Genomic DNA, 20,698 nt, shown 5'->3' with positions numbered 1-20,698 from the left:
TAACTCTGGGAAGCACTTGCCAGAAGGCAAAGATGGCCGAGATTGGCAGGGAAGCCAAATTCTAGTGCTGAAATAGAAATTGCCCGCCAGTTTTGAGTTTATTCATTAAGGACTCAATCAAGCCCAGGGTGCTTTTTCCCACTCCAGGTGTTACATTAGCCCAGGCACCCCCAAACTCGGCCCTCCAGACTACAACTCCCATGATCCCTGACCACTGGTCCTGTTAGCTAGGGATGATGGGAGTTGGGGAGGCCTGCATTAGCCTGTCAAAGCTAGGAGGAGGTTATGGAAAGGGTTGCAGCACTTGAGGAGGGTCCCTGCTGCTCTTGTGTGCGGAGCAGAGGAATGTCAGAATCCCACCTCTGGCCCTGAGCTTCCCCAGCTGAGGATGCTCTTCATGCCTCTGACAAAGTGGGCTCCAGGCAGTGAAAGCTTTTGCCACAATACATGTTAATATTTAAGAAGTTAATATTTAATACCGGTATCCTGCCCTCTAAAAACCTTTCCCAGGGCAGCTCGCAGACTACTGGGTGTGAGAAGTTGTTTGTTTGCTGTGCATTTGGATCCCTCTTAAGGGGTGGTTGCTGAGGTCAAGGAGCAGGTTTTTGATTGTTTGGATGCCATTCCAAATTAATACAGCAGACTCAGCCCTTTAAAATCACTGGCTTGCTTTCTTTGTTTCTTATGAGGTGGCTATTGGAATACAGTGGTACCTCGCAAGACGAATGCCTCGCAAAACGAAAAACGCGCAAGACGAAAGAGTTTTCGGTTTTTTGAGTCGTTCCGCAAGACGAATTTCCCTATGGGCTTGCTTCGCAAGACGAAACGTCTTGCGAGTTTGTTTCCTTTTTCTTAAAGCCGCTAAGCCGTTAATAGCCGTGCTTCGCAAGACGAAAAAACCGCAAGACGAAGAGACTCGCGGAACGGATTAATTTCGTCTTGCGAGGCACCACTGTATAAAGCAAAGTGGTGAGGGCGGGAAGGAACAATCCAAAATACAACTAAAAATCACCACCGATGATAATATCAGACAGCAAGCAAAGAGCAAATGGAAAACCATACACTAGAGCAGGCTTCCTCAAACTCAGCCCTCCAGATGTTTTTGGCCTACAACTCCCATGATCCCTAGCTAGTAGGACCAGTGATCGGGGTGATGGGGATTGTAGTCTCAAAACATCTCAAGGGCCGAGTTTGAGGAAGCCTGGACTAGAGCATGAAAAATAAAAGCCAGGCACCAGAATGATGTTAATGTCAGGGAAGCTATCTTTGTGAGAAGTATTTCATATTTAGAACACCACCACTTAAAATATCATTTTCCTGCTTGCTACTGACTATCCCTGATGAATGGAGTAGCCTCTCCACCTGACTTTTTAGTCGCAGGAAGGCTCAGGTGGGAAAAGGCAACCAGCAGGCATGCTGATCCTAAGCTGTGCAGGGTTGATCCAGCAAAAGCAATTGTGCTCCCAAAATATCTGCACAGCAGAGGTCCCCACCCCTGCACCCCACTAAATCTGCTCCAGAGGGCTTGGGGTACCTCCAGAGCAGAAATGGGGGTTGCAGGGGCAGAGAGAGAGGTAGTTCTGTTCCCTGAGCACAGCAAATGCACAACCCTTTTTGGACTGAGCTTGGAAATGGATCAGGAGCCAGACATTTTGGCAAATGTTCCCAGCTCTTGGTCTCTGCGCTCTCACAGCTTGTTCTATCCGCAGAATATTTTCCAGGGCAGCCTCAGGTATAATGCATTGCAATGCTCCAGCATGGAGGCTTCCAGAACATGCATAATTGATCCTAGGATATTTTTCAAGGCTTTCTCTGTTTAAGAACTTAATTCGTTCTGGAGGTCCGTTCTTAACCTGAAACTGTTCTTAACCTGAGGTACCACTTTAGCTAAAGGGGCCTCCTGCTGCCGCCACGCGATTTCTGTTCACATCCTGAAGCAAAGTTCTTAACCCAAGGTCTGTAACCTGAAGCGTCTGTAACCCGAGGTACCACTGTATTTGCAACCGTGCTGTGGGAGACGGTTCTTGAGTATTCCCCATTTTAGACTATTAACAGTTATTTACTGTTTAGATTTCTACACCACCCCTCAAATAAATTATCAGGGCAGCTTACAATAAGAAGCTTAGGAGGTGGATAATTCCCTGATGGTTATGCTGTAACATCCTGTTAGGCCTCTTGTAATCAGATGTGAATTCTAGGCAGGGGTAAACTAAATGGATTACTCATAGAATTATAGACTGGACCCCTGGGGTCATCTAGTCCAACCCCTTCAATACAGGAATCTGCCTCCATGACTGATGGCCATCCAACCTCTGCTTAAGAACCTTCCAGGAAGGTGATCCCACTGTCTGTTCCACTCTCGAATGGCTCTTACTGTCAGAAAGGTCTTCCTGGTGTTTAGTCAGAATCTCCTTCCTTGTAATTTGAATCAGTCTGTTCGGATCTTGCCCTCTGGAGCAGCAGAAAACAAGCTGGTTCCATCTTCCATGAAAGGATAGCCTTTCAGGTGACATGCTGGGAGCCGTTGGTGATGTCCCTGTCACCTGACCTGACCTCTTTTTTTGGAGTTCTGCACTGGGGCACAAGGCTGGTTTCCGCGTGTTCAGTGTCTTTCCCCCCTCCTCCCCACCCCAGCTATCCCAAGCAGCAGCAAGCATCGACAACAGGGTGCCCACGCCAGGCTCTGCCGCCAGTACCGACGTGAATGCTCAGCAGCTGGGGCCGGAGACCCAAACGCAAGAGATTAAGCAAGAAGGGAAGGTGGAAAAAGCAGAGTCCGAATGTGGTGAAGCTCAACTAGATCCAAAATTGGAGGTAAGCAAGGGCCCAAGGGATAGTCATGGTCAGTCTGTGCTGTTCAGGGGCACAGGGAGGAGGAGTTTGGTGCCCACCAGATATTGTTGGGCTTCTTACCTCCAGCATAACCTGTAGTTGGGGTTTATGAGAATTCTAGAATCCCATTCCGGGATTAGGCAGCAATTTCTAGCTTTCGGGAGGAAGCGGTAGGGAAATAAAGCCTGCCCTTTGTGGGGTAGAGCAGAGAACACCCGCTGCCTGCTAAACTAGGAGGAGAATTCACAGGGAAGGGAAATCATCCAGAATATGGGATGGATGGATGGATGGATATTAACATGTTAAATATTCCATTCTCTCTTGCTTTGCTGGAGAAGCTGACCTGGGTGGCTGTGGAGGTTGTGACTCCTCACTGTGCCGTGTGCTTTTCAGGTGGAGGAGGACGTTCCAGGCCCCACGCAAACCAAAGAAGAAACAAATGGGGTGGAGATCAAGCAGGAGCCCATGGAGATAGAGGGGAAGAAGCCTGGGACAAAAGAGGAGGATGACGGGGGCAGTAACGGTGCCGCCTCCCAGTCCACGTCCCCATCTCAGCCACGGAAAAAGAGTAAGTCTACATCTGTGTAGCCCTCAAGTACGTCTGTCTGCCACTAGCTTGCGCTCCATCTTCTTAAATTAAAGTAGGAAGATAAGAAGCATCTTGCTCAGCTGGGCTTCCCCAGGTTGTCTCCTGCAGGGGCCAGGCAGCTTCACAAGCAGGGGGTGACGGGTAGCGACGGCGGCTTGCTGTCCCTCAGCCTCTCCTGAACAAAGGCCTTCTGTCTCTGAATAGGGAGAGCCTTCTTTTTCACCTGTCACAGTTAAAGCCACTTCTTTTTTCCCTGTGAAGTGGCCCAAGTCTTCTAGTTGTTGTTGCTGTTCTTTAAATTTGTATACCTCCCTTCGTCCATCGATCCCAGAGCGACTCCCTGCATAAAAACACAGCACCCTGAGCAGCCGTTGCCACATCTTATAGACTGAATTCCACCAGCTATTTACGATTTGATGACGAAATACTGCTTATTTCATGAATGAGATGACTGTAGATAGAATTGACCTGTGGTTTTATTTACGTTAACTCATTTGGATATTTTCAACAGTCTTTAAGCCTGAAGAGCTGCGCCAGGCCCTCATGCCCACCCTGGAAGCTTTGTATCGCCAGGACCCAGAGTCTTTGCCCTTCCGGCAGCCCGTGGACCCTCAACTCCTGGGGATTCCGGTAAGTGAGAAGGTGGGCCGGGTGTCCCTGGGCCTTCCCAGGAACCAGCGGGTCAGTCTTGGCACCGTAGCTAAGAAACAATCTCAGGCAGATTGGATTGAAGCCAGTTGAGCAGCAGAGTGTTTTGCAAGCAAGTCACAGCTGTCTCTCGCGGGGTGTGGGCTTGTCAGGTAGGCAGTTGTGTGTAATTTTCAACATTGGGCAGTCCTTTGACTGGTGGCAATTCTTTTGGATTTAGGTTCTAAAGTAGTCCCTGTGGCCTTGCTGCCCAGGAACTCCTGTAGCTCCCAGAGCCAAGCGCATAGTTTATTAGTCTGCCATACAGCCAAAGTCTTCCAGGTCTGTCTCTGAGTAGACAAATATAGGAAATTTGAAGGCAAGACAAGATTTTCCACCATTAAGCATTTCTTTCAAGTGAGGGCTGTTTTCAAGGTTCCCTGTACCTTTCTGTCTAGGTCATTATTTTGTGCAGCACTGCTCAGAGGTTGGGACAGTTGGCTTCAGTATGTGCGACGTCTTGAGCTGCTTAATGGCTGCTGTTGCTAACGGAGCTTTGGGCATCCGTTTATTCAGAGCTGTAGGAATCCAGAGGGTAGTGTTGTCATCCCACCCAGATGGCAGTTCAGCCCGATTCTCTCTAAACCCTGACAATGTGTGATTTTTGCAAGCAACATCCACCTGTGACAGCACCCTAATTTCAGGTGCATCAGACTGGTCAAGACACAGGGTCCCTAAGAGCAAGATGTATCTGGGTGGGGATTTCAACCCAAGTCTCCCAGGCACTCTAACCATTACGCGACACAGTCTCCTGAGGTTGCTGTTATGATGGGCTGATCTCCCATCAATAAAAATTACTATTTTTTGGAAACTTTGGATTTGAATGCCCAGCTGACACTGTGTTCCTTCTTTTTTCTAATTTGCAGGACTATTTTGACATAGTGAAGAATCCCATGGATCTTTCCACCATTAAGCGCAAGTTGGACACAGGGCAGTATCAAGAGCCCTGGCAGTACGTGGATGATGTCTGGCTAATGTTCAATAATGCCTGGCTTTATAATCGCAAGACGTCACGAGTCTATAAATTTTGCACTAAGCTGGCCGAGGTCTTTGAACAAGAAATCGACCCTGTTATGCAGTCCTTGGGATACTGTTGTGGACGCAAGGTATTCATGGTTTCTTCACAGCTATGGTCTTTGAACATACAAAACCTGTGTGTTTCATATTCACAGTGTGAATACAGTATGTGCATTTATCAGAACTTTCTCTTTGAGAAGCTGATTTTATGAGATTTACTTTAAATGTCATTTAAAAGAGGCTGTATCCATTTTTAGGCATAATTACCCCCTGAAATTAGTGGACCCAAGTTAATCATATTAATTTCAGTGGATCTGCTCTGAGTAGGACCAGCAGGTCTTTATTTTCAAAATATCTGTGTTGAATTTTGACAGATTCTTATACTTAAAAACGTTGACTCAGATACATGCGCAGGTGTGTGTTCCACTTGCTACAGTTTGATGAGAACTAGATTGACTTCATATTCGCAGCACATCATGCTCTACAACTAGTAAAATTGAGCAAGTGAGGGCTTCTTTTGTGGCTCCTCGCAACAGGGGCTGCATGCTTCCCTCAGAATGAAGCAGCAAAAGCTGCTGAGTATCAGTTGGGGCTGAGCAGCAGCAGAAGGAAGGGCTTGTGATCACATGCTCTGCTTGCAGACTTCCCTGCTGTGCCTCGTTGGTCACTGTGAGAAATGGGGTGTGAGACCAGAGGGGCCCACTTTGGTCTGATCTAGTGGTAGCCAGGCTTTTTTAATTTTTCCTAATAAGTGCTCTTGAATTTTTAAAAAGATGAGCCACTGTTATGTTTTTGGCACACATGGATCCTTCTCAGGGAGATCCGTGTGTGAACCTTCCTGCCCTGAGCATTTGGTTATTAAATTTGGGGTGCAAATCTTGAGAACAAATGTTTTAAGGCATTGTGCTCTGCAAATATGATGAAGAATGTTGCAATTGTCTGCTATCTGTAATAAAGTGAGCCAGCAGCTAACAATAAGTATTTTTAATTCATACATAAAGCTCAGAACACAGAACATTCTGCTTAAAATATCTATTACTTTTTAAAAGTGTCTATGGCTTGCATGCTGTTTTACAGTTTCTAAATTCTGCCTGCACAGCGTTGCAAAGAGCTGCTCTGCAGATGTTGGCTAACTGACTAAATAATCCCAAGATCATAGTGGTTCTTCCTACAAAGAAGAATAATGCTCCGTTAGGGCTTGGTTTTTTTAATACTACAGATTTTAGTTAGACATTGCATTATGCTCAATCTCTTACTGTTTTCTGTGAATTTCTAACTTTCTGGATTTATCCAGAAAGTGCAGCCCAGTGTGTCTGTGTCTCCTTTCTGCTCTTCCCAGATGCAGTCCAGCCGTGCTCTTCAGCCGCCCGTCAGTTCTAGGGGCTCAAACAGGCACACACCCATTTTTATTTTCCAATTGGCACATAATATTCAGTGGTTGCTGGCTATGCTCCATACAGGACTGTTTTTTTGAGGGGAAGGGGGTTGTCCTCTTGGAAAGAACAACAGTGAACAGTGAATTAAAACAATAGACTGCTGAAGCTAAAAAAAAAAAAAACCCAAGTGCTGCCTCTGCTGTAGAAGAAATTTGAGCCACACAAACGTGTGCCTGTAGTTGTTGCATATAGTCATCTTTTCTCTCTGGCTTTTCTTCTTTTTCAGTATGAATTTTCTCCCCAGACCTTGTGCTGTTATGGGAAGCAGCTGTGTACTATTCCCCGGGATGCCGCCTACTACAGTTACCAGAACAGGTAAGTCTGGGCCTTCTCAGGACTCAAGAGTGAGGCAGTATTTTCTTAGAGCAGGACCTGAGCTTAGAGGTGGCTCCTCGCCCCACAAGAACACGGACAAGGAGTCCCTGGAGAGTTCCCAGCAAGACTGACTAGCCCTCGAGGGACTACAAGTGGCATATTTTGATGTTTTCAGAAAAGCTCCCCACCCCACTTGGGGCTTGGACTATTGCGGTGATTTAGTGAAGGTATCCCCTGGCAAGCTCCTTGGCTGGTGGGCTGCATGTCGCTTGGAAGCTCATGAGTCAAAATAAAAGAGAGAGAGCGAAAATCAAGAGAAGGGGAAGGAAGGAGAGGTGGCAATTTCACGTTGGCTTATTTACAGCACAGTGGTACCTTTGTTTAAGAACAGCTTAGTTTATGAACAACTTGGATTAAGAACGCTGCAAACCCAGAAGTAGGTGTTTTGGTTTGTGAACTTTGCCTTGGAAGCAGAACACGTTCTGCTCATAGCTGTCAACCTTCTCTTTTTTTGCGGGAAATTCCCTTATTCCAGCGCCGCTTCCCGCTGCTATCCCGGATTGTTACATATCCCATAGACTGTCCCCGGGACAGGTGAGGCTGCTGATCCCTTATTTTCAAAGCTGCTGATCCCTTATTTTCAAATCTGAAAGTTGACAGCTATGGTTCTGCTTCCTGTTCAGTGTGTTCCATTTGTAAATTCTGCTATGGGATAGCATTCCTTGGTTTAAGAACACTTTGGTTTAAGAACGGACTTCCAGAATGGATTAAGTTCATAAACCAAGGTACCACTGTACCATATTGGGACTAGCAGGTTGTTCCAAAAACTTCCTGGAAAGGTGGGTTTTTAGGTTGCAATCCTATAAATGCTTAAAGGTAAAGGTAAAGGTACCCCTGCCCGTAAGGGCCAGTCTTAACAGACTCTAGGGTTGTGCGCCCATCTCACTCTAGAGGCCGGGAGCCGGCGCTGTCCGCAGACACTTCCGGGTCACGTGGCCAGCGTGACAAGCTGCATCTGGCGAGCCAGCGCAGCACACGGAACGCTGTTTACCTTCCCGCTGGTAAGCGGTCCCTATCTATCTACTTGCACCCGGGGGTGCTTTCGAACTGCTAGGTTGGCAGGCGCTGGGACCGAGCAACGGGAGCGCACCCCGCCGCGGGGATTCGAACCGCCGACCATGCAATCGACAAGTCCTAGGCGCTGAGGTTTAACCCACAGCACCACCCGCTTACCTGGGAGCAAATCAGCTGAACTCAACATGGATTACTTCTGAGCAGAATGCACTCTTATATTGCCCAGGAATCCTGGAGTTTTAAATTTTTTGTAGTTATTCAGTGATTGCGCACATAGTCATAATTTAAAAATCGTGAACTAGTGAATGGAGGCCTTAGGCAAAGTCCTGGTTTTAATAATTCCTCCCTCTGGTTGCTGTCAATTGTGCACCCTGCTGTCGAGGCCACCCACCCCCCTCTCTTGCTCACTGGGTCCCCTATGGAGGAGCGGGGGCCCTGTCTGTTGCTGCTTTCTCCCTGGGGAGGCACTTCTGGTGCCTGAAAATTATCACCGGCCCCTGGTTTTCTGAATAGCTCTTGGTTGCTAGCTTCTCTTCCGGGAACAGACTTGCTCCGTAGGTTTCGATAAGAGCCTCTCTCCTCTTGAACGAGATAGTCCCAGGAGACTCTCAGCCTGTGGACATTTGTGTGTGTGTATGTAAGGACCTCCCAGGAAACGGCGTTCTCATCTCCCCTTGGTTGGTTCATTGTGGTGACCAGAGTGGAGAGCTGTGGTGTTCAGACGGCTGGCGCTGCCCTGACTGCTCCCACCTGTTTCCTCTGTTTGTCTCAAGGCATCCCGGTGTGTCTCTGTCCCCCACCCCCACCCCCCATGGATTGCCCTAGTCTGTGTTTCTTACCTTCCTTGGTGTTTCAGTTCATACCCTTTCCAAACATTTAGTCAAGATTGCCTTAGAAGGGGATAGTTTTGCTTCCAGTTTACCCAGAGCAAAACAAGAAATATGGACTTGGGCCTTATTCGAACGCAGGTTTGTGTCTGAAAGAGACCTTTGCTTTTAACCTTCTTGGATTACTTAAAAGCAGCAAGGGATGTGGAAGACTGACCAGTTCAGTTTGGTTCACAAAATTTTTCACAAGTTCCTGTTTCAGTTTGCAAAGCCTTGATCTACTTTTTTTTTGTCTATATTGTATTTAATTACAATATAAACGATGTAGTTTATAAAGTTTACACATGTGACTGGAAACACTGAGCGATAGAAATGCATTTCTGTTAAATGTTTGTCTGGAGTATGAATTGGGTGTCATTTGTGTTCTACTACATTTTAATTGAGCAGCTGGTCACATTTAACGCAAGGTTTTCAATCTTGAATGCTTTAATGCATTTGGCAATGTTGAAATTGTTCCTGCTTCTGTGGCTTTAATAAAATAATGGCAGTCTCATGATTCTGGCTACTGTGAGACTGCCTGCTTCTTAAAACCTGACCTGAGAATTGGATCCAAATTCTGAAACGGGTGCCCTTGGAAGTCTGCTCCAGAGCCTCTCCTGGTCACCAGCGGTGGCCTGTGGCGGCTGAAATGCGACCGAATGCTCCCCTGCGCTCTTGGCCGTGCCTTTCTGCTCTGCCGTGTCCTGGTGTCTGTCTCTTACTACTTCTGTCTGTGCTGTTTGTCCCTTTCCCTCCCCTCTGCTCCTCCTCATTGGCCACACTGACCCATCAATCGACCAACCAACGACGCTCCCCCTCCTCTCGCCTTGGTGATCTCTGCCCTGCTCTGATTGGTGGCTCCCTTGCTTGGGTTGCTCTGTGTTTTGATGGACCAGTTCACCCAAATATGGCCTTCTTGCTGACAGGTATCACTTCTGTGAGAGATGTTTCACTGAAATCCAGGGGGAAAACGTTACCCTTGGTGATGACCCTGCCCAGCCACAAACGTAAGTAATTTCTTTTCTTTAAATGCCGGGTAAGAGTAATGAGAGGACATGTTCCGTTGTGCCTCGGTTGCAGCAGGAAGAGATGCGCTTCTCATTCAGGGTGCAGCCCCCCAGGGGCAACTTCTGCATGGCTTTGGAGTCTCGTTCACTCCCAAGAAAGCTGCATCTCCCGGCCTTTGCCGGGAGAACAAAGGAGCATAGCGAGCTCGCGTTGCATTGCACTTAGAAGTTCAACAGGGTCCCCACGGAAGGGCCCCAGTTCACACACTTAGCGGCCTTGGGTAAACCCTTGTGCCTCAGCCTTCAGCCCCGTGTTCTGCAATTTGTGGTTAATAATCTAGGCTGGTTGAAAAGATTTCAAAAAGTGAATTAAGAGCAGATTTTCAATGCCCAGGCAAGATGCCCAAAACTTAACTCCTATGAATGTTGTTCATTCTCCATAGGTGTGGTGCTTGCTTAAGTGACCCTCTGACCTGTAAGCCCCTTCGCTGCCATGTCCCTTGGCAGCTTTCTGTATTGTCATTAACCTACATGATAGCCTAAGTGTTTTCTCAAATTGGCTTCAAGAATAGAGTTGACTTGGGATCTGTTCTTACTAGCTGATAGTTAGCCTGTCATAGCTGGTGTGGATAACTGGGCTGGCAATTATTTAGTTCGAAGGTTTGCTTGTTTAAAAGGTTTATGGCCCTCTCTTCCTTCAAATAATTCCAGCGCAAGGTACAATATAAAATATAGACTCTAAATTATACACAGCAATAAATTGCACAACTTGTGCAATTGACATATTGAATATGTCAATAGCACAAGTGCCGTGGATCCAATGGGAAGGCATGCTGTCTCTACCCATAAAAAATTAGCCAAGTGCAAAAGCTTGAGCGAACAAATGCTACAAACCCTCCAGGGCCAGCCATCCCTGAGAGAGGAGAGCGCTCTATAATGGGGACACCGTCCCTGAGAATGCCTCTCCCAGGCTGCATCCTAACAGAGGCTGCAAACACAGAGTCATAACAAATGAGCAGGTCCACATGGGAGCAAGTGAATCGTCAAATATCTAGGTCCTGAGCCATAATGGGCTTTGTGTGTTGAAACAAGCACCTTGAACTTGGTTTGGCAGCCATCCAGCCACCTGTGCAGCTCCTTCGGAATGGGTGTCCTGATTTCTTGGCGGGCTGCTGCTGAGGCTTCTGGACCTGGTTCAAGGGATGCCCCACATGGAGCACATGGCAGTATTCCAGACACGAGGCACCAGGGTGTGGATTGCCATAGCCAATTGCCATAGCCAAGCTATCCCTGCCCAGGAATGTCAGCCAGAGCTGGGAACAGGCACTCCTTGCCTTGGAGCCCCCTTTTACCTTCCTCAGACACCTTGGATCCAGGGGTACCCTGGCTACAACCCTCTTCCTCCAGGGGGAGTGCAAACTGCACCCTTCCCAGACCTGGGAGCTGCCTTCTCCCCACATCCTCCTTATTAGGGTTAAAACTTGCTCTTGGGAGTGTCCTGAAGGAGTCCCTGCCTCTGCAGATGCCTTTTTCGGAAGAGCTGCTCCCTGGCTAGGATGAAGCGGAGCAAAGTGCAAGACTTAACTTACTCTCTGTCTCTTTCTGCAGAACAATATCGAAAGATCAGTTTGAGAAGAAGAAAAATGATACACTAGACCCAGAGCCGTAAGTATCAAGACATCTCAGCATGGAGCCCTTTTTCATACTTTTTTAAAGTCCTTGGCTAGAAGTAGCATGATCCAGGCTTTGCCTTGTCGAGTCAAAGGAATTGCAGAGGCAGGCAGGCAGTTTATTGTACCACATTAGCCTTTATGTCGTAAAGACACATTAGCGCATGTGACTCCGTGGAGTGAACTATTTAGATTCCAGCAGCAGTTGCTGTTCAGCTGCAGATCCTTCGCTTGCAGCTGTTTCTGCTTAAACCAAAACGAACTAATTCAATATAATTTTGCCTTTTGTGCTGCTGTTTCCCTATTGCATCCTCCCTGATTACTAGCCACACACAACTCAGTATTTCCTCTTATGGTCTGAGTTATGTCTCAGGTGTGGATGCTCATTACCCAGCCCAAACAGAGCTGCCGGAGGCCTGATTTTGGTTCATTTGGGAAAGATTAGGACCTCATCATTGTTTGTGGAGATCCCCGCCTGCGTCATGTGTGCTTTTTGCCTGGTTAGCAAGCGCACGGCACCTGCACACAGGCTCTCTTGCCATCTGGCCCTAAGCGGGAGCTGCTTCTCTTTCCGTTTGCCTCGTGGTGGCGCTTTGTTCTGACGTAGCAGAGCTGCTCTGCGCTCTTTGTGCCAAATCTGTTGTCTTGGTACCATCTGCTGATGGGTGCAAGTATTGCAGCTCCACTCCCAATGTTTCTGCAATGTTTCTAATTCGACTGCTCCAGCAGTTTCCCAGGGTCAGTAAGAAATGATGCTCTTATGTTGCAAACAATGGAAAGATTTAATGGTGTTTCCATGAAATGCCCGTTCCGGCCTTCCATCTTTGAACTTTTTCTTCATGGTGTTACGTATAAATTGCAAAGCATAAGCTGGACATGATAGGACTTCACACCCAGCGCTATAAAAATGCTTTTTATTACTAATGCCAAACATGAGTGTCCCAGAGAATATCTGGTATGTTTAACAAGATTGCCCACTGTCGTCGTATTTCATATTTATTGTCCACTGAGGCTCCTCAACCTTGTAAAAATCCAAATTCCAAGAAATATACTGGCAATATAAAATATTACACATTGCTCAAATCACCCTTTCTTATTCTTGGTTGTAAAGCCAAGTGAAAGATTTTGCAAACTTCAGGGAGGAAGTGAGTTAATAATCTCCTCATAATACTCAGATATTTAAAATATTATTATTATTTATGTTATTATTTAAAGTTTTGTGACTACGGAAGTATTCTCTGGCTCCTCTTTGTGCTTCCACATTTTCGCTTTAAGAAAACCAAGGCTCGTTCTCTTGCCTGCTTTCCTCCCTCAGCTTTGTGGACTGCAAGGAATGTGGCCGGAAGATGCACCAGATCTGTGTGTTGCATTATGACATTATTTGGCCTTCAGGGTAAGTAGCTTCGAAAGGTGCCGGGGTTTGGGCTGGTGAAGCTTTAGCAAACTTCCTAGGTTCTGTTTCAGTTCAAATGATTTGAAACAACAATGCCTTCAGTCTGGCAAAGATGCAAAGTTTTGATTGGGAGCTCAGCATTTGCCTAAGCGCCTTGGGGTCGAGTCCCCTTGGGGTCTTGAGCCAGAGGCCTCCCTCTCTGCTGATGCCCCTGAAAGACCCAGCGAGTGGCATCTTCTGCTTTCCCATGGGATGCCCAGTCCCAGCCCTCTCAGCAGTTTCTCCCTGTCATTCACTCTCTGCCTTGTTTTGGGGCACCTTGCTGCCAACAAGTTTCTCAAAGCATAGGCTTTTGTATGCACTTTGTCCATTGCCAGAAGGGTGATAGATGAATGGGTCAGAGGAAAACAGAAGGAAAGGGGCTCCAGTCCGTGTTGGTGATGCCACACAGGCCCCAGGGCATTCACACGAGATCAGTTCAAGCACAAAGTCTTTTGATATTGCAGTTTCAGCCATGTGACCTCTAAAGGAGTGTAGGGGAGAGAGGGTCTTTGGCCCACCCGGTTTCTCAGCACTCAGGTGCTGTGGCCTCTTGGGGTGGTATCTCCCCTCCAGAAGAACTGCCCTGCCAGGTGTTGGATGTGTCCGTTTTGGAGATCCTGCCAAAGCTGCCGCCAGGTTGGGTTGAGGTTTGGTGTTGCCCAGTTGTCAATAGACAACATGGCAATCTTGCCCATGATCTGCCAGGCAGCACCAAAACTAAGCCCAATCTGGTGGCAGCACAACCTGCTAAAATGCCACCCTGAAAGCCAGAAGGGCTGGAGCTTGAGCCCCCCAAAAATGGGCTGGCGTGGGCTGGAGCCCCACCTTGATGATAGGCCCAGTCACAGGAAGAAGCGGCTGAAACACCGAGAGGTTTTTGGCTGCCACTGTGTTTGCGTCTATATTAACTTTCATAAACTTACTAGCTCTCCGTTGTGGTTTTAGCTTTGTCTGTGACAACTGCTTGAAGAAAACTGGTCGAACACGCAAAGAAAACAAATTCAGTGCCAAAAGTAAGTCTGTGGCCTCCTTAGTTGTATATGAAGATGCTTTTAATACAGTGTCTTAATGCATCCCCTATGCACCTTTCTAAGGTCTCTATTTTTGGAAAATAACCTTGCGGGGGAAGGGGTGTTGTTGGGCCAGATCCTGCAGGGAAGCTTCAGTCGAAATGGAAAATCAAGGGTGCAGTTTTAAAACTAAAGTAAAAGCATGTAATCTATTACAAATAAACAGAATATGCCCAGCACTGGTACATGGATAACATCAAATAAGTTGTAAGTTGACCGTTGTGATGTCCAATTAATCATGTTGATACTCTCCAAAGGCTACTGAGCAGATGTAGCAGTCACAGAATCAGAGGGCAGGACCCTCTTCTGAGCAGGGAGCCGGTTAAAGAACAGGAAGCAGGAGAGGCAGAAGGGAACAGACTTTCTCACAAATAAGGTGTCAGGGAAGAGTTAGAAGTTTCCAGTTTCTCAGAGGGAGAAAGCATTCCCCAAGGGGGGAGGAGAGCAGTGAATCTAATAGAAGGGAGCAAGAGGAACAACAGGGAGGGATGGGCTGTTCCCAGGAAAGGCAAGGGTTCAGTTCTAGCTCAGATTCAGAGGATGGGAGATATAGGCCAGCTCTAGCCGGGAGGGTAGAAAAAAGAGCAGGAAAGGGAAGGGAAGGGCGCGTTCGACATTTTGAGGGTGGCTGGTCACGGAGAAGCAGAGCTCAGAAGGTATCTGAAAGAAGTGACTCTGAGGAATAATATTTAAGAACCGTTTATAAGATTGTTTTGTTAATAATCAATAAAAAGTCTTATAAAAGAACAAGAAGCGTTTGTGTGGTGATCTGAAGAGGACAACGACCAGGCCTGACATAAGGGAAATAGGAAGTTGAGTCCCCAAGAATCTGTTCTGGGACTGGTGGTATTTCACATGTTCACAAATGATCTTGTCAGGGATGAGCAGTGAAGTGGCAAGTTTGCTGATATCGCCAAAGTATTTCAAATTGAGTTGGGATCTTTTAGGATTTACATTGGGTGTCTAAGTAAGCAAGTTAGTACCAGATTGTTGTGGGATAGTAACTTATTTTGGAGGCTGTGGTAAGGTTAAGGGAAATTGCTGAAATAAGTGGGAAAGTTGGCTAAAAAAGCAGAAGGCATAGTTTGTAGAGAGGAGTATAAACATGTTTAGGGTTCAGAGGGTGGTAGACCTTGAAAAGGGAAATGTGAAAAGAATGGCCCTTGATGCTGCCAGGAGTCTCCACACCCGAGAGGGCAAGATTCACTATTTATGCATTGTGCCACTTCAGAAAGTAGGCAGGACTCAACATGCCTTTGCTAGCCAGATACAGTGGTGCCTCGCAAGACAAAATTAATCTGTTCCGTGAGGCTCTTCGTATAGCGGTTTTTTTGTCTTGCGAAGCAAGCCCATTGACAGCTTAGCGGATTAGCGGTTTAGCGGCTTTTAGCGGATCAGCTGATAAGCGGCTTAGGAAAAGGGGGGGAAAGGGAAAAAAACCCGCAGGAACTCGCAAGACATTTTCGTCTTGCGAAGCAAGCCCATAGGGAAATTCGTTTTGCGAAGCGCCTCCAAAACGGAAAACCCTTTTTTCTAGCGGGTTATCCGTCTTGCGAGGCATTCGTCTTGCGGGGCACCACTGTAAATGTTCTTGTCCCACAGAGCCTTCAGACACAAACACTTCCCTGCCTTCCCCTTGGCTTCCTGCTCAGTTCTTCTCAGCTCGTTTTTCAAAGCTGGCTTTGAGCCCGACCCAAACTATCTTTCCCCATTGGTTTCAAAGGGAGCACAGCAAAGGGATCAAGCCCTACATTTTTCTAAGTGTGACCTGGATGCGCTCTCTCTGCCTCCCAAGGATGACTTCCTCCCACAGCTCTTTCCTTGCACTTTCCCCTCTAGGGTTGCAGACCACCCGCCTAGGAAACCATTTGGAAGAGAGAGTCAATAAATTTTTGCGACGGCAGAATCACCCAGAAGCTGGCGAAGTGTTTGTGAGAGTGGTGGCCAGCTCAGATAAAACGGTGGAAGTGAAACCGGGGATGAAATCCAGGTGAGTTCTGGCCTTCCTCAGCAGGCGCACATGGTTACAAAACTATTGAAACAGTTGTCATCTGCACCATTTCATTTATTCTGACTACAGAAATATTAATTCTTAATTATACTATACTATTAGCATTTTCAAGGACATGGGTGGCACTGTCGGTTAAACCACAGAGCTTAGGGCTTGCCGATCAGAAGGTCGGCGGTTCGAATCCCCGCGACGGGGTGAACTCCTGTTGCTCGGTCCCTGTTCAAAAGCATGTCAAAGTTCAAGGAGATAAATAGGTACCGCTCTGGCGGGAAGGTAAACAGTGTTTCCATGCCCTGCTCTGGTTTGCCAGAAGCGGCTTAGTCATGCCGGCCACATGACCCAGAAGCTGTACGCTGGCTCCCTCGGCCAATAAAGTGAGATGAGCACCAGAACCCCAGAGTCGTCCGCGACTGGACCTAATGGTCAGGGGTCCCTTTACCTTTTTATTAGCATTTTGTCCCCATAGAATCTTTTTTTAAATGTGCTTTACAGGCAGGTGAGGAGAAGACCTGGCTGAGTGCATAGCAGCAGCACATAGAGCTGGAATCAGCTTGGGGGAAATTCCCCAAATATGGTCATTTTCAGCTGTTTTCATGCAAGAGCCTAGCCAGTGGGCTGTATTGAGCCCAGTATCATAGAAGGGTAGAGTTGGAAGGGACCCTGAGGGTCATTCAGTCCAAAACCCTGCAATGCAGGACTCTCATGTAAAACTTCCATGAGAGATGGCCGTCCAACCTCTGCTTAAAACCCTCCAAGGACGGAGAATCCGTCTGTTCCACAATTGAACAGCTCATACGGTCAGAAAGGTCTCCCTGATGTTGAGTCGGCATCTCCTTTCTCGTAACTTGAATCCTTTGGTTTGTGCCCTGCCCTGTGTAGCAGCAGAAAACACGCTACCTCCATCTTCCATGTGACAGCCCTTAAAGATAGTTGAAGATGGCTATTGTAAAGTGGGGGGGGGAGTATTTGATCCTCTGCTAAATTTGCCCGTTTGCCCTCTGACAAAGAAATGACCAGTCCATAATTTTAATTGTAGTTTTGTTGTAGCTGTGAGAGACAGAATAACAACAGGAAAACCCCCAGAAACCCAGAAGAAAAAAGTCAGAGATTGCTGTGCATTATAATGAGTGAAATAAGTTTTTGATCCCTTTGCAAAAGATGACTTAGTACTTGGTGGCAAAACCCTTGTTGGCAATTACAGAGGTCAGACGTTTCTTGTAGGGGGCTACCTCCTCATTTCCAGGCGAAACATTCCCAGTTCCCTTGGTACAAAGCCTAACTGGCCTGTTCCAAAGATAGCTGCCTGTTTCCAGTCTAGCTTTCATTCATAACCTAATCATATAGGAAGGTTTCCTTGAGAATAGCCAGGGCTCTGTTGCCATTGATAATCAGCCCATCCTAGTAGTCCCCGAGGAATATGTTTGCAATGAAGTGGCTGGTGACAGCATTCTCTTTCCTTCAGATTTGTAGACTCTCGTGAGATGGCCGAGTCCTTCCCCTATCGCACAAAGGCTCTCTTTGCTTTTGAAGAGATAGATGGCGTGGACGTCTGTTTCTTTGGCATGCATGTGCAGGAATACGGTTGGGATTGCCCACCCCCAAACACCAGGTACGTGCCATTGCTTCCGTTGGGGCTCCAGGAAAGGAAGGGCCTTGCCAATGAGACACATTTTCCTGAATTTTGCCTTGCTTCCATTTTTGTCTCTTTCTCCCCTTCTCATCTGTCTTGTTCCCAGATGCCAAAAATTCTAAATTTCTTTTTATCCCAAGCCACACTTTTTCATAATTATCTTTGTAAATATTTATATTTTTTGCAGTTAACCATATCCCTAAATATTTTACTTTTTTATGGACTTCTATCTCAATGCTTTGCTCCAACTCTTTTTTCTCTTCTTCCTTCAAATCTTTTACTTATAACTTGGTTTTATTTCTATTTAATTTAAATCCTGCCACTTCCCCAAATTTTTGAATCTTTTCTATAACTCTAGGGAGAGAGTTTTTTGGATCTTCTACTGTAATCACTAAATCATCAGCATATGCTTTCAATTTGAACTCACTTTTCCCAGTTTTTATCCCACTGATCTCTTTGTCTGCTCTTATATTTCTAGCAAGTACTTCCAGGACCAGGATGAACAAAAGCGGTGATAATGGACAACCTTGTCTAGTTCCTTTTTGTATCTTACAATCAGACGTTATCACCTGATTTACAATTAATTTAGCTTTTTGTTCTGAATATATTGCTTGTATTCCTTTTAAAAAATTGGGTCCGCAATTAATTTCTTCAAGTAATTTTGTCATAAAATTCCAAGAGACATTGTCAAAAGCTTTTTCGGCATCTATAAACACCATTGCTGCTTTCTTTTCATTTTTGACCTCCAGGTATTCTATTACATTCAGAATATTTCTTATATTCTCTTTCATTTTTCTACCTGGGAGGAATCCTGCCTGATCTTGATGTATATACTCATTTAATATTTTTTTCATTCTATTAGCTAAAATATTTGCAAATAATTTATAATCATTATTTAACAATGAGATGGGCCTATAATTTTTAATTTACAGTAAATCTGAATCTTGTTTTGGAATTACTGTAATATAAGCCTCTTTCCATGTTTCTGGAATTTCACCTGTATTTAAAATCTCGTTCATAACATCTTTCAATGGCTTTACCAATTGTTCACTTAATTTTTTATAGTACTTTGCCGTTAATCCATCTGGACCAGGAGACTTGCCAATTTTTGTCCATTTTATTGCCTCTAACACTTCTTGAACTGTTACTGGAGTGTTTAAGATCACCATTTGTTCCTCTTTTATGTTTGGTAGATTACTGCTTTTAATATATTCCTCTATTTTTTTAAAAAAAAAAATCCTTCCCTTTCCTGTATAAATCTGAGAAATATTTTACAAATGCTGCTCTTATTTCCTTCAGCTTATCTGTGATCATTCCATTTATATTAATTTTATTTATGGAGATCCTTTGTTCACTTTTCTTCAACTGCCATGCTAGCAGTTTTCCTGATTTATTGGCATGCTCAAAATATTTTTGTTTCATTCTTTTTATTTTCCGGCTAATTTCCTCATTAACTATCATAGAATATTGTGTTTGTAATATTCTAATTGCCTATTTGACTGGCTCTTTATTTGCTTTCTTTGACAATTGTTTATCCTTATTCACAATTTCATCTAAAATCTCTTTTTCCCTTTTTTCTTTCAATTTCTTTTTAAATGAGTTTTGTTGTATAAACAGTCCCCTCCTTACCATCTTACTTGCATCCCAGATCGTCTACAATTTTGTCTGTCCTTGAGTGTTTGTTTCAAAATAATCACTTAAGGCCTTTTTAGCTTTATCCATAAATTTCTGATCATCTAATAAATCTTCATTCAGTCTCCATCTGAATGAAATTTGGCTTTCTTTTTGTATTTCCATTGTCAAGGAATTATGATCTGAAAATGTCCTGCGATTGATCTCAATTTTTTTAACTCGAGGTTCCAACACTTTGGATATCCAGAAAGAGTCTATTCTTGAACTACTGTCATAAACATTGCTATAATAAGTGAACTCTTTGTAAAACAGATGTCTTGTTCTCCATATATCTATCAAATTCAAAGTTTGAGCCAAATCAAAAAAAGTCTTTGGTAATCTGCCTTCTTTTGTTTCTTTTTTCCTAGCTGATCTATCTTTTTCTAATGATGGGACTCCATTTAAATCTCCCATTAAAATCATCTTTTGATCTGCAAATTCAAGTAATTCTGTTTCCAGTTTTTTGAAAAAGACTGCTTTTTTCTCGTTGGGTGCATAAATTCCTACCAAGATCACCTTCTCTCCCTGAATTTTTATTTGTATTATTAAAATCCTACCTTTTTCAACCTTCTGAATCAGTTTGGGTTCTAGTGCAGGATTAACATAAAAAATCACTCCTCTTTTTTTTGCTTTGTCCGCCGAAATGAAGTCCAAGCCTCTATTTCCCTTAAGCGGACGACATGGAGCTCGCCGCCATTAACCTCCGCAGCGAACCGGAAGTCTCCTTCTCTTCTCTCTTGTTCCCAGTTGTCAAAAATTTTGTTGCTTAGGTCTGCATGCAATTTAGCTCTGTCCACACATTAAAAACACACATCCTGAAATTGTAGGTCATTTGAATTGTGATGACAATGGGGCCCAGTAGGCAACTCTCCTTCCAACTCTGTCATTTGGGGACAACCACGTAGCTGTCAAGCACAACTCCACAAACTCTCTCTTCCCTTTTGTCACAGGCGTGTTTACATCTCCTACTTAGATAGCATTCATTTCTTCCGCCCAAGATGCCTGCGAACTGCAGTCTATCATGAAATCCTTATTGGCTATCTGGAATACGTCAAGAAACTGGGGTGAGTGTTTTGTTGTGGCATCTTTGCATCGGCACATCGGGGGGGGGGGCTCTGCCTCATTACGTGCTGCTTGCTCCTGCGTTGTGAAGTGGGGTCATCTTGTATCTATGGGACTGCCTCTCCTGGTCTGCCCCACAGAGGACCTTAAGGTCCATGAATAACCATAGTTTAGAAGTCCCGGGCCCTAAGGAAGTCAGGCTATCCTCCACCAGGGCCAGGGCCTTCTCAGTGATGGCTCCGACCTGGTGGAACCCTCTGTCCCATGAGACTAGGGCCCTGCAGGATTGAACTTCCTTCCGCAGGGCCTGTAAGACAGAGCTATTC

General features: G+C 45.5%; 1 protein-coding gene across 3 annotated transcripts in view; it reads left to right on the top strand.

The window, feature by feature from the left end:
• Nucleotides 1-20,698, top strand: part of CREBBP (CREB binding lysine acetyltransferase) — a 66,896-nt gene that overhangs the window by 38,196 nt on the left and 8,002 nt on the right. For all 3 annotated transcript variants that reach the window (XM_081840384.1, XM_081840383.1, XM_081840382.1), the window contains 12 exons: nt 2,635-2,814; nt 3,226-3,400; nt 3,933-4,051; nt 4,975-5,214; nt 6,788-6,876; nt 9,743-9,823; nt 11,432-11,488; nt 12,809-12,886; nt 13,874-13,941; nt 15,838-15,988; nt 17,472-17,618; nt 20,261-20,374. In XM_081840384.1, the coding sequence (XP_081696510.1) occupies nt 2,635-2,814; nt 3,226-3,400; nt 3,933-4,051; nt 4,975-5,214; nt 6,788-6,876; nt 9,743-9,823; nt 11,432-11,488; nt 12,809-12,886; nt 13,874-13,941; nt 15,838-15,988; nt 17,472-17,618; nt 20,261-20,374 (1,499 nt within the window). The remainder of the gene's footprint in view (nt 1-2,634; nt 2,815-3,225; nt 3,401-3,932; nt 4,052-4,974; nt 5,215-6,787; nt 6,877-9,742; nt 9,824-11,431; nt 11,489-12,808; nt 12,887-13,873; nt 13,942-15,837; nt 15,989-17,471; nt 17,619-20,260; nt 20,375-20,698) is intronic.

Source organism: Podarcis erhardii (assembly GCF_964252035.2).
Source record: "Podarcis erhardii genome assembly, chromosome: 14".
Classification (NCBI taxonomy): Eukaryota; Metazoa; Chordata; class Lepidosauria; order Squamata; family Lacertidae; genus Podarcis; species Podarcis erhardii.
The sequence above is the reverse complement of the archived record's forward strand: the minus strand, read 5'-3'. Positions and strand labels throughout refer to the sequence as shown.